Source organism: Hibiscus syriacus, unplaced genomic scaffold (assembly GCF_006381635.1).
Source record: "Hibiscus syriacus cultivar Baekdansim isolate YM2019G1 unplaced genomic scaffold, ASM638163v2 tig00110163_pilon, whole genome shotgun sequence".
Lineage (NCBI taxonomy): Eukaryota > Viridiplantae > Streptophyta > Magnoliopsida > Malvales > Malvaceae > Hibiscus > Hibiscus syriacus.
In genome coordinates, this window is record NW_024062610.1 from 1,104,258 (window position 1) to 1,121,201 (window position 16,944).

The 16,944-nt window shown below is 35.9% G+C and overlaps 1 protein-coding gene, 1 long non-coding RNA gene and 2 pseudogenes across 2 annotated transcripts; 2 read left to right on the top strand and 2 right to left on the bottom strand.

Annotated features, from left to right (window-relative positions):
- Window positions 1-451: 451 nt before the first annotated feature.
- On the top strand, window positions 452-5,508 carry LOC120216771 (annotated as a pseudogene).
- Window positions 5,509-6,466: 958 nt separating this feature from the next.
- On the top strand, window positions 6,467-8,424 carry LOC120216633. Its single transcript, XR_005525071.1, has 3 exons — window positions 6,467-6,502; window positions 7,972-8,060; window positions 8,147-8,424. It is a non-coding gene; the product is annotated as an uncharacterized LOC120216633 (long non-coding RNA).
- A 4,727-nt stretch (window positions 8,425-13,151) lies between these two features.
- On the bottom strand, window positions 13,152-13,702 carry LOC120216772 (jacalin-related lectin 3-like; the record flags this gene model as incomplete). The annotated part of the gene is made up of 2 exons (XM_039214105.1): window positions 13,152-13,414; window positions 13,522-13,702. Coding segments are annotated over 2 exons (444 nt in total), but the record flags the coding sequence as incomplete, so codon positions are not given.
- LOC120216622 lies at window positions 13,591-15,093 on the bottom strand (annotated as a pseudogene).
- Between the last annotated feature and the right edge of the window lie 1,851 nt (window positions 15,094-16,944).

Genomic DNA, 16,944 nt, shown 5'->3' on the forward strand with positions numbered 1-16,944 from the left:
TGAACTTTAGAGTATTTATAAGATTAGTCCTCAAGCTTCAACTATAAATACCCTAACCCATTTAGCTTCAAAATCATCCCAAATCATTTCTTTCTCCCAATACTAGAGATTTTCTTGTGAGTAGTGAGTGTTTTGTAAACACCTGTAAATTTTCTCTCTTAGTAAAAGATTTGCAGCAGTCCGGAGACGTATGCATAATTGGCTGAACTCCGTTATCAATTTCGGATATTATTTTTCGCTTTTATTTCACATTCTCACTAATATGATTATAGGAAAATTAATTGTTATCGTTTATTTTCCAACAGGGGGACCATCCGTCTTATTCATTTCTCCTCAGCTTTTTTGAATAATTATATGAGGTCTATGTGTCCATAGATTTAATAGCTTTTGGCTGCTTAGTGATTAGACCTATTCACTTTTCTCCCCCTGGTAAGTATGGTAAAAAAAGTCAATGTCTTCCTCTAAATCATTATTAGCATTTGTTACTACTATGAATGTGAATGAACAAAGGTATTATTTGCTGTTCTACACATCCATATTTTATGCTTAACAATTCAATTCCTTCACTGCATTCCATCCATGCTTTCAATTTGTAACACATCATTCGGCCCCATTATCTTTTACTGCATTTTCTCCTCCCTCTCCCCTGCTTCTCATCAGCTTAGTTTTGAGGGGTTTGCTTTTCAAGGAAACGATCGCTTGGCTTGTGGCTTTCCAGATCTCAATTGGGTGCAAAAGTCAATACAGAGTTTTCAATTCATTTCTGTGATCCATTACTTCAAGTGGCCCTGTGTTTAATACCGGGAAACTTTTGTATATGACCTTTGTCATCTGTTGATGAATATATTCACCTTGTTTCTGTTAAATTCCTTGGGTAGTAAGCTTGTTATTAATCTTTTTCAGTTTGTTAGTGTAGCAGTTAGTTTAAGCAAACTTGTATATAAAAAGATGTAGATGAATTAATTTGTAAGTGTGAAATGAGGAAATATTTTACATACTGTGCTCTTGGACTTATATTTTTAGCACTTTCAAGCTGGGTCTTATCCCGACTCGCTTTTAATGCTTTCACGTGGAAAGATAGTTTTGCCTTTGCTTTTACTTTCCGATAATGTTTATGTATGGCTCAATAACTTTAGTCATTTGGTGACTAACTGTTATTTTCCTCGCATTTTATTTGAATGCCTATTAACCTCGCGATTTAGCTAACTTCTAAAACCTTCAACTACGGAGGAATATTCGACTGAGTGAAAAAAAAAAAAAGTTAAACGAGTTATAGAATATTATTTTATAATTTAAATTTTATTTAGATTCTTTTAAATTGGATTAAATTGAATTAGATATATTTACTCGAGACTATACTCAAACTAAATTATAATTATTTATAGGGTAAAGTATAGTAATAGTCACTGAACTTTTCTAAAACTTTTATTTAGGTCCCCCAACTTTTAAAACTTGCAATACAGTCCCCTAATATTTAGTCTGTTTGCAATATGGTCCCCCAACATTTAGTCTGTTTGCAATGGTCCCTGACCGTTTGGTGCCGTTACACTGCTTAGTACGTTTGCAATATGGTCACTGAACTTTTCAGGTGCTTGCATTTAGGTCCCCCAAACTTTTAAAACTTGCAACATAGTCCTAAATTTCATTTTAAACCCCAAATTCCTTTTCGATCTCAAATTTTCTTTTTCATTTCTCTCTTCTCATTTCCAGCGTAACTTTTCAGTTGGGGATGCATGAGAAATTCTAATCTAACTTTGAATTATGTGGAGGTGTTGACTTGAATAAGGGTCCATTGAGAGAAGACACGACCAAGGGACTATCGGCACCATCAACAATTCAAGGTGTAATGTTAGATACATGTCATCTCAGGTGAAGCATAGATGTTCGATGAAATGCTTGTGAGAAAAAAAATGGGGATAAAAATGCAGAGTTGACAAATACTACTAAGATGAACTAAGTATCATTGTTGAAATCACCAACAAAGCTAGAATTATTTTGTATAAATGACATATAATAATTTCTTCGTTTAATCCTTATGCTTAAAGATTTTCCAATAGATGATCAAATATAATGAAATCCCAAACAGCGCATTCACCTCTCGTTTGGTTTTTGTTATTCAACTTTCCGCCATGTAAAATTGTAAACCCAAGCAGTGCTCTGTCTTTCAGCTTTTTTATTTACAAAGAAAAAATGGAGGAAGAATTGCTGGAACGCAACACCGATTGTGTTTATTTCTCTCCCCTCACTTGCAAGAAGGTATTTATTTTATCTTTTGGGCTATCCGGAAGTAAGCTTTTCCTCTTTCGCACTTTCCCATTTTCAGCTCGCATTATGTGATTTTTGTTGAATTTTTTATGTTTCTGGAACTGCATGTCAATGATCTGGATATTCAGTGTTAGTTTTGAACCAAAACCATCTAATTTTCTTTCTTTCTTCTTAATCAAAACTTTTAGTACTCCTTATGAAAGATATTCAGTCCATCAGAATAGAAGTGAAATAGGATATTTGGCTAAATTTTTTGATCTTCTTGTTTGGTTTTTCTTTAAACCAGGGAATTGGTTATGAGTATCAACATAGTGAAATCGCCAGGCTCAATCCGAGAGATTGCTGGTACTAGTTTACTGGGAATTGTATTGATCCAACCTATGGTTTTCGGTGTCCTGTGAGCTCATATTTTTTAATAAGTTCATGTTGATTATGGGACAGATATATCGTGAACGAATTAAATTTTTTTACATGTTTTGGAAATTTTACAGTTGAATTGTATTGAATTATAACTTTAGAAGACAATTTTACATGCACGCAACTTGAAAGGCATCATGACAGGGTAGTATATTTGGAGCAGCTACTTGATCCTGTCATGATGCCTTTCGAGTTGCGAAAGAGACTGAGAGGTGAATGTGCTGTTTGGGATTTCATTATATTTGATCATCTGTTGGAAAATCTTTAAGAGCAAGGAATAAACGAAGAAATTATTATATATCATTTATACAATGATACTTAGTTCATCTTAGTAGAATTTGTCAACTATGCATTTCTAACCCCATTTTTTTCTCACAAGCATTTTATCGAACATCTATGCTTCACCTAAGATGACATGTATCTAACATTATACCTTGAATCGTTGATGGTCCCGATAGTCCCTTGGTCGAGTCTTCTCTCAATGGACCTTTATTCAAGTTAACACTTCCACATAATTCAAAGTTAGATTAGAATTTCCCATGCATCCCCGACTGATAAGTTACGCTGGAAATGAGAAGAGAGAAGCGAAAAAGGAAATTCGAGATCGAAAAGGAATTTGGGGTTTAGAATAAAATTTAGGACTATATTGCAAGTTTTAAAAATTAGGATACCTAAATGCAAGCGCCTGAAAAGTTCAGTGACCATATTGCAAACGTACTAATGACAGTGTAACAACGTCAAACGGTTGGGGACCATATTGCAAACAGACTAAATGTTGGGGGACCATATTACAAACGAACTAAATGTTGGGGGACTGTGTTGCAACTTTTAAAAGTTGGGGGAACTAAATGAAAGCTTTAGAAAAATTTAGTGACCATTACTATACTTTACCCTTATTTATATTATCGTGGCACTAATTGATTATAGTTCAAACGACTCACCCTAGTCATACATAATATACATAAACGACATGACTGTATTATATAATTTTTAAATAATTTGAATTTTTAAAATTCATACACAAATCAATTTTAAAATTTTAATTATTATTTTAAATTGAATTTAATAACTTAATTTAAATAAATCAGAATTAAAAAAATTCAAGTAGAATCTAATTTTATAGACCCCTACCTTTAGCTTCCATCCCCGACTAACTATGGTTTCCGAGATTCACCTCCAGCTTGCTACACCATTTTATTGTTAGGATTCATAGCAAAAGCCAAGTCCGAGGCCAACATTTTGATGCTTATGGCTCCACTTTGAGAGGCAACCACAATACATTTCCTCACTCCCTCGATTTAGCATTCACTCTCTTAGCAAAACAATGTCCAGATCAATGGATCTCCTTCCATCTCCCATTGTAACTGATGAATCAGAGATTTGCTAGACCAGACACTTGATGGACCTTCTAGAAGCAGCTCACGAGACCAACCACCAAACTCAAAGACTCTCACTTTTTCTGGGCTCTCACTTGCTTGGTCCTTCCTAAATTCTGGTATTGCAAGTTCTAGTTACTTGCTCTCGGTGGCAGAAGGTAGAGAAGTTTGTAATCCCGGAGTGGGAAACGTAAGGGATGACTTCACTTTCACTGGTAACACATTTGCTTCGGCTTCGACCTCACTCCACTGATCTTTTGCGACTACTTATGGGGCAAAATCTTTTGCCAATGCTATCGTGAATTCGAGGTATCTAAAGCCAACTCAGTCCCTTCTAGACGAAGTCGTCAATATTGGTGGCAAAAATGTGGAGGAAAATTTCTTTAGGAAGTTTTATAGAGGTGACAGAGGAAAAAGTTCAAGACTTGCCTCTGAATTAAAAGCAGAATTTTGCAGTAATGAGATACAACTGCCTGAAAAGCACGAGCCCCGAGTTAGGCTGGCGAAGCTAGTTGGATTACTGGAGGAGGTTAGCTGTTTGAATGGCGTTGTTGGATGTTCTATCGTGTTTACTTTTGTTTTTACTCAAAAATCACTCGAGTTTTAATTTATGAATTCGTTATTGTTTCGTTTTCATGTTGAGCTCAGATACGAGAAACACTACCAGCAACTGGAAGAAGCGGTCTCATCATTTGAATTTTTAGCTGGTTGAGGAGCAGCCAGGTCGTACACTGCTTTGGCACTCCAAGCAATGTCTGGGCATTTTAGCTACCTAAGGGATGCCATAGTATCTCAAATAAATGTTACCAGAAGAAAGTTTGTACATGATTTACCGACAATCAACGGGGGATTCTCACAACTTAGCTTGTTTGATAGAGGTTCCGGGCAGAACCGACAGTCCCTTCAACAACTTGGAAGTATCTCTAGCCATGAGCATGCTTGGAAGCCCATCCGAGGACTGCCAGAAACCGCAGTAACAATCCTTTCACCCGTAAGTACATATTTGAGTTTAATCGCTTCTGCATTGAGACAATGTAATTACCATTTTGTTACATTATTCTCAACAGTTATCCAACAGACTCGGAGAAGCTAATGTTGGCATCACAGACGGGCCTGACCAAGAATCAAGGATGATCTCTTGTATATAAGTATTGCAATATGCTCAACTGATGACTATATTTTAATGCCAATCTTGGGTGTTTGTTACTTCTGTCAACCCAGATATCAAACTGGTTTATAAATGCTCGAGTTCGGCTGTGGAAGCCTATGATAGAAGAAACGTACAAAGAGGAGACTGCAGACAGTCCTCAAGTCTGATACTTCATTTGCCAACAGTTCCGTTGGCAGGGAGGGAATCACTGATCAAGCTGAGGGATGACATGCACCAGTTTTGAGTTTAGACGTATTGATTCTGTAACCTTCATTTCTTAGACTCATCTGGTTGCTTACAAATTATTTTATCCTTTTTTTTAGTTGTTAAATCAATAAATGGAACAAAATTGAAAGGAAAAACTATTTTTTATAGAAAATTTTAATTTTATTATAAAAGAAGTATTATAAACAGTGTACAAATTGTAACATTAGAACCTTACCGAATCTTATTCCCACTTGGCCAATCATCGTGATTGGCAGAAGTGAACTTCCTACAAAAGCAAATTGTGCCACGCCACGTGGGAAAATCGCAACGATTAATTAAGTGCGAAAAATTGTTCTTCGTCTGACTTAGCAACTTTTTTTTCCTCCGAATTCCCTTCCTGCTCTCTTCTTCTATCTCTCGCTGGCACGGAAGCCATGACTAGTTCCTCCGCTCTTCACGCAAGGTTTGCATATTTTGGTTCATTTTTCTGATTTAATCTCGTTACCTATTTGTCCATAGTTTGGGTTGCGTCTAATGGGTTATTTCTCTTTTCTTTTCCTTTTTATATTTGTTGATTTTTGTGACTATATTTCTGGAGTATGTTTTTGCGTAGGCTTTAAGCAAGATCGCATGTAATAGACTCCAGAAAGAGCTCGTTGAGTGGAAGGTTAATCCACGTTGGATTTAAGCACAAGGTCACTGATAATCTTCAAAGGTTTTGTTACTATTTCAATTAATTTATTTTTTAAAAACTCAGGGATTAATTAGGGATTTTAGTTCCTAATTTCTTGTACTTTTTGTTGAAAGATGGATAATTGAAGTCAACGGAACCCCTGGAACGCTTTATGCCAATGAAACTTATCAGCTTCAGGTTGATTTTCCTGAGCATTACCCTATGGAGGCACCACAGGTATCTTTTCTCTTTTTGTTTTGTTTAGTAAATAGTGAAAATGAAAAAAAAGAAAAAGAGAAAAGAAAGTGACAATTGAATTTGAATGGGAATAATTTATTTTCGTTTACGATTACTATTGTATTTATCAATGAATATTAGGTATTCATATTTATAGCAATGGACATATTTGTTTAGGTATTCTTCTTAATCATCACTATACTCGTTATTTGTAGGGTTATTCATTGTTTCTCTCGTTGCTTACTACAAATAATTTATACATAACTGTTTTTTAGAATCTTACTGCTTGAAGTTTGTATGATGTTTATGGTTGATTGATAATGATGGTTTTGTGATGTTTGCTTGTAAACATAAATGTAATACATCTTCTTGACATATCACTTTGAATTTACTGTCGCCATCACCTTCTCATAGTCTCATAATTATGGAGAGTTTACTCAGTTCTCAGTAGTCATGTGTTTTTTAAAAAAAAAAATCTGATTCTAGTTAGAAATTTGAAGGACTGGCAGACTGGATAAGTGGAAGGTCCTCTGATGCGTCAATGAAATAGCATACCTCCACTGAAACTGCTTTCATTGGCTACGAAAAATAAGTAAATGATTGATGTATCTATTTTTATTGTTGTTATTTAATAGTAGTTCTTTAGAAAATTACTTATACTTGGGACCTTTAAACTCCTGCTGCACTGTTGTCATTTTTATCATTTTGTTTTGTTTTACTCAAGATGCGAGTATTAAGATTTGATCAGAACTGTTGCATAGATTTTTGGTGCTGAGTACTTTCTGATTCCGCATCAGAAAATAGTTATAGCCCTGCAGAGTGATGTGGTAAACTCGCCCATGTTTTTCGTCCAAACGTGACTACCTAGAGAAGTTTTTTGTACATACTAAGAGACACTATATACATTACTGTTTATGGGAGATGTGTAAGAAAGCTTGTTTGTTGATGAAAATATTAGTACAAATTACAAGGTATTTGTTTTATGCAGTTCATCTCAGTACAGGGCAAGTCTTGACCGTATAATGTTGTATTACTCGAGTAAAATTTAGTTCATCCTTAAAGTTTGTCTTCTTTGTCTTTTGCACTAGATTTGCTCCTCAAGGTGTTGATGATTTTGTGAGAGAGTCGTGTAGATGTTGAATATGGTATTTTGGTCCTAACCTGTCTTTCTTTAGATAATTGCCTAATTGTAAGCTTTTTGGGCCTTAAAACAATCTGTTACGGGTTCTGTTTCATGATTTGAATCGTAATTATGGTCTTGGTGATTGTGCTTCATGTGTTTGTGAGTTTTCATTTTTATTCAAGCTTCTGATGCTCCCATTTTATTTAGGATCTGGTTAGTGATGCCAGTATATCATGGTCCAGAACAGTGTATGGCAAATTTTTAGCGTAATGAAATGATGTTGTGCTGTTTCATGTACGCATTCAGGATGATATAGGTTGCAGGAGGAAACAATAGACATTGTAACTTGCTAGAGTCGATAGAAAAAAGAAAATTAGGCACACCAACTCACCAAGTCCAAAGATAATGTAGAAAAACAGGAAAGGCTACTTGAGCATTAATATCTGTTTTGTACCTTTTTCATACATATGTTGTCAATTGTGTACCTAAACAACATTCAAATCAAAATGCTTATATTTTGTAGATACTTTGTATGATAGCTGGTCCCCAGCCATGACTGTCAGTTCTGTCTGTATCAGCATTCTCTCCATGTTATCAAGTTCAACCGTGAAGGTTTGTTGGAACTGTTACTGTTTTGTTCATTTGTTTTCGTTTTCCAAGATCAAGTGGAATACCGACTTCACTTTGTCATTATGCAGCAACGGCCAACTGATAATAATCAATACATTAAGAACTGCTGGAATGGCAGGTCCCCTAAGGAGACAAGATGGTGGTTCCATGATGATAAAGTGTAACAATGTAAACCTTTTTTTTCTGTAATCTGTGTATAACAATGAGGTTATTATCAAGTGAGTTGATAAGGGAGGATGACCTTCCATAACTGTCATGGTAACGTTAAATGCGTTGTTCCTGTGTATGAAATTGTCAATCAAACAAAGATTTGATTCGAATGTTGCTGCCTCCTAGGGGCAGAGTAGATGGAAATCCAACATAAACCTTCTGTTAATTGTGGTGGGACTGCAAGGACAGCTAACGTCGTTTCAGGTTGATGAAATGCTTGTATGTACAGCTAACTTATGCTGTTGATAATATCAACGTAAAGTGAAAATTCTGTCAGAATGGCGTTGAGGCTTGCAAGGAACTTAGAGATGTAGTCTAGAATATGCTGGAGTTTTCCAAGTTCAATCTAATTTACACTGCGGGTAGCTGGAGCCGTGGTCTGACTTGTCATTGATTAACTGATTGTCTTTTATGATCATTATGATCAAAGAGAAGAAAGAAGAATGAAAATTGACATCTTAATCCGTAAAGTTTAGGCCATGTATATTGGCCGAATTGGATTGGGATCTAGTTCTCAAAAGGTCAGGCCCTGCCCATCCGATCCTGGAAATGCAATTATTTGTACGGTTCTGGTTCCCATCCGGTCTATTGCAAAAAAGTAAGAGAAAAGATGACCGGAGAATGGCTCTATGAGCCGTACGAGGTTTCCTTACTAACAACGAAGCATTCTTTCTGTCATTGGCTTACACCAGTATGAGTGTACTTTGGATAGCTGAACCTAGAATCTTGAGCCCTGCATCCGGGGGTTGGTGTAACATTCTATTTCATTTCTCTATTGTGCCACTGCAATAATTTTTGGAGGGTGTTGAGGATTGAGTAAGCATCCCAACCTTCCTTTTTTATTCTGGTACCATTGCTAGGTGAAGTTTATCTGTGCTAAATCTATCAACTTTGTCTCGTCGATTTACTTTTGTGGGTGTTTCTTTATGCCATCCTCAATTCAGTTATTGAAGTGATAGATTCCGGCAGTTTTGGAGTGGCACCGTGGGGAAATGTTAGGGTTATTAGTAAACAGATAACATTGTTTTTCTGTTCATTCCAAAAGCTTGTTCTTTACAACATATATTTTTAGTATATATCCCTGCTATAACTCGATATAGCATGGCCTGTACACGAGACAAAATTGCTAAACTTCCAATATGCTTAAGCTTTACCTAACATAAACTAACTCTTTTTAGTGATTATTACAGCTAACAGGAAAGCGAAAGAAGCCTTTTCAAGCCAAAAGAAGAGATTATGTTGTTGATTGAAGGCAATGCAGTTTGCAGTCTAGAAGCTCCATCAAATTGTGAGTTGGAAATTGACACCTGAGTTTTTTTCACTGCGTATACATTAACTCTATTTTTTAATAGTTTAAAAGGATTATAATATAATATTTATTCATAATTTTTTTAATCATTTATAACGTGCACATTCTATAAATGATTATACTCTAACGTAGAATTTCAAGTGAAAACGACACTCTTTAATCAAACTCATTCTCAATCTCTTTCTGCTATGTTCATCAAATTCTGATTATGCCATTTAAAAAAAAATCACATTAACTGCCTGATGATAATGATAGGGAAGGATTCAAAGCACGTTTCTATTATACCATGTCTTACAAACTACTACTGCTTAAAAAAATCGTTTTTTTTTCTGAGATGATGTTGCCAATCCTGTCGGTGCTTGCAAGTGTGCCCTGGGAACGCGACAAAGACTTTGGAAAAACAATCCCCGTCGGTTCATCCTGCAACTACAGGGATATACCGAAGGCTAAACTATACCCTAAATTTATTTTGTGTATAAATTTTTTTTCATTAAAGATATTTATTTAATATTTTTTTGTTATACTTTTAAGTGTCTATTATTAAAAAAATTAATTAGCACATTTCATGTCTAATTTTTTTTTTAAATATTTTTAAATAATATTTTATTTTTAAAACAACAACAATAAAAATCCTATTCCCATATGCAATGAGATAAGGGGGTAGGGTAGTAGGCTGCCCCTAACGTCAAGTTGAGAGCAGCTTCCGCTGAAGACCTCCGGCAGTCAGAAAAAAAAAAAAGATAAATTACATGCATGTATAAATAAATAAATAAATACATAGTTGAATAGTCTTCATATGCGCGTATGTATTGGAATTAATCCCCGAGTAAAAATATCTGCATAAAGACAGAAACGTAAGTCCCAGCTAAACTTAGAAGGAAGAAACATGCAGAGAAGGATATACAGAATTCAGCGATAGCAAGCTACGAGAAGGAATAAAGTCAAATGGGTTAAAACCTATAACTAAGGTAACATTACTTCGCTACCCTAGTTCTAAGCCTTCATAAATTACAATGACAGAAACCTATAAAAAGTAGAAGTCATGGAAATTAATACAAATGCATTAAAAAACAGACAAAGATGCTACACCCTATGGTTGTGACCCACACTACTTAAGGCTAGAAGGGTTATCTGACTACGCTCAGCTCCAAGGCATATCATTTGCAGTATAACTTAAGTCGAGAAGGGTTATCTTCCAACAAAAGACCTAGGAGTTCGATTACACTGAGCTCAAAGGCACATCATTTAACAGCATAGCTCAAGGCAATAAGGGCTATTTGTCAACAAAATTATCGAGTTCGATTCCATTCAGCTCGATGGAACATCAATCACACTACTTTTCGGTGGTAGCCGAGGTTTTCAAGTCAATAAGATGACCTGGGTTAGCCGTGCCTTAGTGACTACAAACCGTTTTTCCGGCAGCATAGCTTAAGTCGAGAAAAACTATCTGTTAACGAAGACCTTCCGAGTTCGATTTCATTCAGCTCGAGAGCCTATCAACCACATGGTAGAATCAAATAATTATTTTCCAGTCGAATGTTTAAACCAAGGTCTTTAAACCGAGAAGAAGATCGAAGTTGACTACAATTGGGCAACGAGAAGCCACATTCCGATTCAAATTCCGAACTATGGCTTCAATTCCATATCGTTTCAAGATGGACTCGACTTCATAACGAAGGAGTCATCTGCAACTCAATTCGACATAGAGTTATTCTTAATTGAAATATCAGAATCAATTTTCAACTCCACCGAACGAAAATTTGTGTCCTTTTATCTTTGTCCTATTTTTCGTTACACGAAAAAAGACAAAGAGGGGCAGTTGTAGACACTAATATTTTGCCAAAATCTCAACCCACCTCCCCGAGAAATCCGGCCACACCACTCACATCCCGAATCGTCTAGAGCAAGCAAAACAAACAACCAACAAACGAGCATTTTAGTAGGAATTAAACTCTCTAAAAATAGTTTTTCCTAAAGCTATAAATACATACGTAAACGAACAAAAATAGAGGGGGAAATACGGGGAAGAAATACGAGAGAAAACTAAAGGATTCAAAGCAAGTTACACATAAAAATCATTCTAAAAAAAGAGAGAAAAACGTGAAATCAAAATCAGAGGAAGGGGTAATCGATCTAAAAAAAAATAAGAGATGAGAGTTTCGTTTTTACCTTGGCCTTTCGAGGTCTCTTTGCCGTGTACGAGGTCGTCGTTCGTCGGAGTTTTTAGCGTGGAGCATCCACCAAGGCGGTGGCCATTTGGCCCTTGGTCCTTTGGGTCGACGCTGCATGAGTGAAGGGAGGAGATGTTGGAGATAGATTCGGGCAGACTGAAGTGAAGAGAAAGGGGAAGTGCATTTTTATTTTTTTGGTTTCGTGGATCTACTGGAAATGATAAATATGAGTTTGTTTACTTTAAGTTTTGGGTAAACCATGTGACAGGTCCCTGTAGTCTGGACACTTCATGCTTTATCATTTGTCTTAAAGGTTAATCATTTAATAGTCCCCTTTACTTTAGCGCTCTTTTAGTTTTGCTCATCAGTTTGTGGTATAATCATACTTCAATTCTCAAACTTTATGAGTATATTTACAATCTGGTCATTATTTTAAGGGTGAATCGCATTTTAATCCCTCATAGTTAGCCACATATTGTTATTGTGGTCATTAATTCCATCTTTTATTTATTTGTCATGATTTAGGCTACATGTTTCGTTTTATTTCATTTTGGTCGTTTGTCATGTTATTTATTTATTTATTTCGAATAGTTCTAATAGTTTTTATTATTCTTATTTTGGTCACTATTTTTGTCATAATTTGCTTGCTTTTTTTTCTTCAATTTGATCCTCTAAGTTTTATTTTATTTTATTATTATTATTTTTTAAGATTTTTTCCTTCATATTGTTTTCATTTAATGGATTTTAAAATTTAATTTTTTTTATTTTTTTCTTCAATTTCGTTAATGTTTTTTTCTTTGTTTTTTTTAAAAAAAATTCATTTAATTTTCCTTTTTTTGTTTTCTATAAATTATTTTTTAATTCTATTTTTATTTAATTTTTTCCTGACTTATTCTTTTTTTCTTTTTTTTTAATTTATTTAATTTTTTATCCTCTTTGATTTTTTTTTTATTTTTTTTCTCTTTTGATTTATTATTTTGTTTTGTTTTGTTCCTTTGAGTTATTTAATATTTATTATTTTTTATCTAACATTTTTCGACTTTTCTTTTAGAAGAACTCCAATCAATCAAAGGTAAATAATTCTAATCAAATTTTTAAATTTAAATTTAAATTTAAATTCTTAATTTTTGCAATTAAAGAAACCGACAAATTAATTGATACCGAAAGGGCGGTTCAAGGATGCTAATCCTTCCTTGACCGTAACCGACTCCCGAACTCGATACACTTCTGGTAAAACGCAGATCAGGTAAGATGGTATCCGATATACCTAAATATTGTTTTAAAAATGATCGGTGGCGACTCTAACCCATTTCACTCAAGTCGAAGTCCAATTTCAGACCCAACCTAAAGGCGATTCCGACACTCAACAATAGTCTTCCCACTTTAGATGATTGGTGGGGGAAAAGGTGGTTTTCGATGTGGTACTTTCAATTCCATTACATGTACCCCAACAGCATCCAGAAAGAGACCTTGCCTGCCAATGAATCCAACAATCTTGCCTTCATTCATTTTGTTAGTGAAAGAAGGCCATTGTTCATCTCCATACGGCCCATGTTCTCTTTGTTGGTGTAGAATGTTAGTGACTTTATCACATCGGGTCCCATGTACATTAAAGGCCCGAAGGTTCTCGTGATGTGTGTCAAAATCTCAGAGGTATAATCAAACATTATCTGGCATGTGCAACAAAAAGTCCATTAGAAGTATTAGCTTTATTGATATGAACTATAGAAGAGAAAAGCTACTAGATCTAGACTCACCCTTTCTTTTTTAAATCCTCCTATCCCTCCATTGCTTCCCCACAACGATTGTCCCTCACGATCATAGCAGACCTTCAGCGATACGATCCCAACATTGCGCGACAAAACAATTTGCCTTACACCGGTGTAGGTTCCGTCATCAAACATGGCTCCACCATGGCCACCCCCGTGTCCATAGGTTGACACTTATGTTAATTTTGGAGGAGCTTTATGTATAGTACTCTGAAATGAAACCTTGAACGTGCAAAAGAAGAAGAAATGATATCATAACGCATATAAAAGCGAAACCAAAATTATAGTTCTTACCTTGCTTTTGGTTTCTACATCACTTGAATCGTCAGAGCTACAAGAACCAGAAGTTTGCCTTTTGAGCTCCCTTGGCTGGGGAGTCCCAATTGGATCCCTCTGTCTCACGGCTAGAACAATTTCGTAGTTTTCTCCAACACTTGAATCGTCAGAGCTACTAGAACTAGAAGTTTGCCTTTTGAGTTCCCTTGGCTGGGGAGTCCCAATTCCATCCCTCTGTCTCACGGCTAGAACAATTTCGTAGCTTTCTCCAACACTTTCCTGGATCACTGAATAGCCACTTTTGTCAGCTCCGTTGGCAGTGAAACTTTGGGCATGAACAATAGGCTTTGAGGGATTTAGTTTTGGGATTGGCCTTGAATGCACTCCAATTGAATCCAAATACCAACCACGCCTGCCATGAAATCCAACAATCTTGCCTTCAGTCATGGAGAAACTAGTTCCTTGTTCAATACCAAAGGGTCCATATGTTTTCCTGTTGTTATGGAATGTCATAGACCGAACAAGAATTGATCCTCATTCCGTCATTCTCCCATAGTAGCCATGTACTGAAGTAAGAAACTCATCTGGAAAATCAAGTTTGACCTAAAAGGAATTTATATTACACAAAGAATATCAGCCAACTGAATTTTAGTACCGTCCACTATATATATAGCAAGCTATAATGATTAAGATATGCCACTTCATGATGAACCTCAAAACGGAGTTCTAATGAATTCTATGAATTTTAAGATTCTACCCCATAGCTTTTCCAATCAAGTATCAACCTAAGCATGAGATGACTTGCACGACAAGTATCCTAAAAGACACTAAAGTCGGTAAAATTACCATTTAATGTGATACGGATACCTACTATTAAGCACGGTAATCAATAGTTGTTTTGATGAACTTGTTATCAAAATCAAGGAATGAAGCCTGACCTTATCTATCTTGGAGCCTCCATGCTCCGTTGACCAAACAGAGTTCCCCTTATTGTCATATTCGATCTGAATTGAGTCAATGCCCGATCCATGAGCTATCACCAATTGCCTTATCGTGGTGTAAACCCCGTCATCCCAACGATATCCTCCTTGGCCTCCCCATGACCAAACTGCTGCAGGTTTCTGATCATCCTCAATACTCTGCCAGCGTCATGCAGGATAAATTAACTCGCAAGAAAATCAATCAATAAACTGAAGAAACAATGGTTGAACCGAAATAAAGTCGATTACCATTTCTCAAGGAGCAAAGGCTTGGCTGATTACTTGACGAGAACAGGTGTAAGAAGCTGGTTTAGAGCGACACTGAGGAAGTGGATGGGAGATATGATTGGTACTCATAAGCAGAAAAAAGGGGGCATTTTGGAGTTGAATTATGATATCGACCAGATATGGTTTTGATTTTTCAGACTTTATACTGCAGAAGAAGCTTATTAAGTTTTCCACTATGAAGGGAAACGATTCGAAGGAAAGGAATCGGATGCACCAAAAGCACTGCGTTAATGAAAAGAGCTTTATCTTCTCCCAAGAAATGTTCCACCTTTTTCTGACGGTCAGGTTTTGTGTTAAGTGAAAGGATACTGTCATGGAGGAGAATCATCAGTCATTAATTCCCTGAATTTGGAGATGAGCTTGTTCAGCTATCCAAAACTTTTTCAACCTTGTTAACAGATTTTCTTTTGTCAGTCATGTCAAGAAGCTTCAGTGAATTAACTCAGCTACGCACGTCGGTTTTTACTCGTTGATGGTTAAGGGGAGGATCCGTTCCTTGTCATGAATTGACAGCAGTTCTGATAGTGATTTTAGGCACACAGAGAAACTCAACTTATCCATACTTCGGCTATCCAATGAGCCAATGTTGGAGGGAAAAAGGCCCTGTAAAGGAATGCGAGGTTTAGATATCGATTTCGGTTTAAGGTTTAGATATATTATAAGCATGGACAGAAAACACTATGATCTTTATGACCGTAGATGCTCCACAATGGCAAGGCCTATTACAAGGATCATTCAAAATTTCCTGTTCAAAGGGCAACAACGTGCATTTAATCCCTCTTCCGAATGCATTATGTGTCTAAAGTCCAGTCCAGTCGAATTATCTGTTATTATTGTAGAAAATTCGATCACAAAAAATCATGGTGCCAAAATATTTCATTCGACGTCAGCCTAAGAATATCTTTCAACTTATCAAAGTGGTGATTTTAATACAATCATGATGGATAATTAAGTAAATGGTGATTTTAATACAATCATGATGGATAATTAAGTAACAAACAAGATTGTAGGTATCGATAATATCACCTTAATAAGAGTTTGGTTATACTATTTCATGTTCTCCTATATACTATATAATAATTATTATTTTTGAATCGTTTGGAGGTGATATATGGTAATATTTGTTTAGAATTTTTCTAGTTGTTGACTGTGCACACACACCCTACAGACGTAATTATTCGAACTTAAGACCTCTAAAGAGAATAATACTCTCGCTTACTATTAAGGCGGCTTGATGGGTTCTAGTTATAATTAATTTAAAAGTGTAAGAGCTGAGTTTGTTTGAATTTAATGTTGTTAAAGCAAGCTCTTTCCCAGCCGTGTGGGGACTAGTTAAAGCCCTTTGAAAAGGCCTGATTAAGGATCTTGGTGACTACCGAATAGTGGGAAAAGAGGATAATGCTTTAAACTTGCATCATGTGATCAAAGATGGCGTTTAAGACGTGGTCAATACTTTTTTCTTTAAAAAAATGGTTGTTAGACTTGCGATGATGAAAGTGGACAAATATTACAAATCATAGAAAATCTGGACAAGCATGTTTCTTTTGAACATGTTGCTTGCACCGACGTAAACGGAACGGAGATCTAGCGGCACACAACACAACTTCATAACATCTTGAAATCTGAAAACAAACAAACGGCCAGTTAACGGCGCTCCTCCACAAGTTCACAAAGCATCAACTTTATTTATTTTCAAAAGGTAGCCTGGCCCCAAGTTCCTTCCAACGTTATCCGCAATTCGCTACAGTCGTCTTCACATTACGTGATTGATTGATTAACGTCGTTAAACTTTCTTTAGATCATCTTCCACCTGTCTTCCTGTATCACTTTTATAATAATGATGAAGCAAGTTAATTAGTTTGG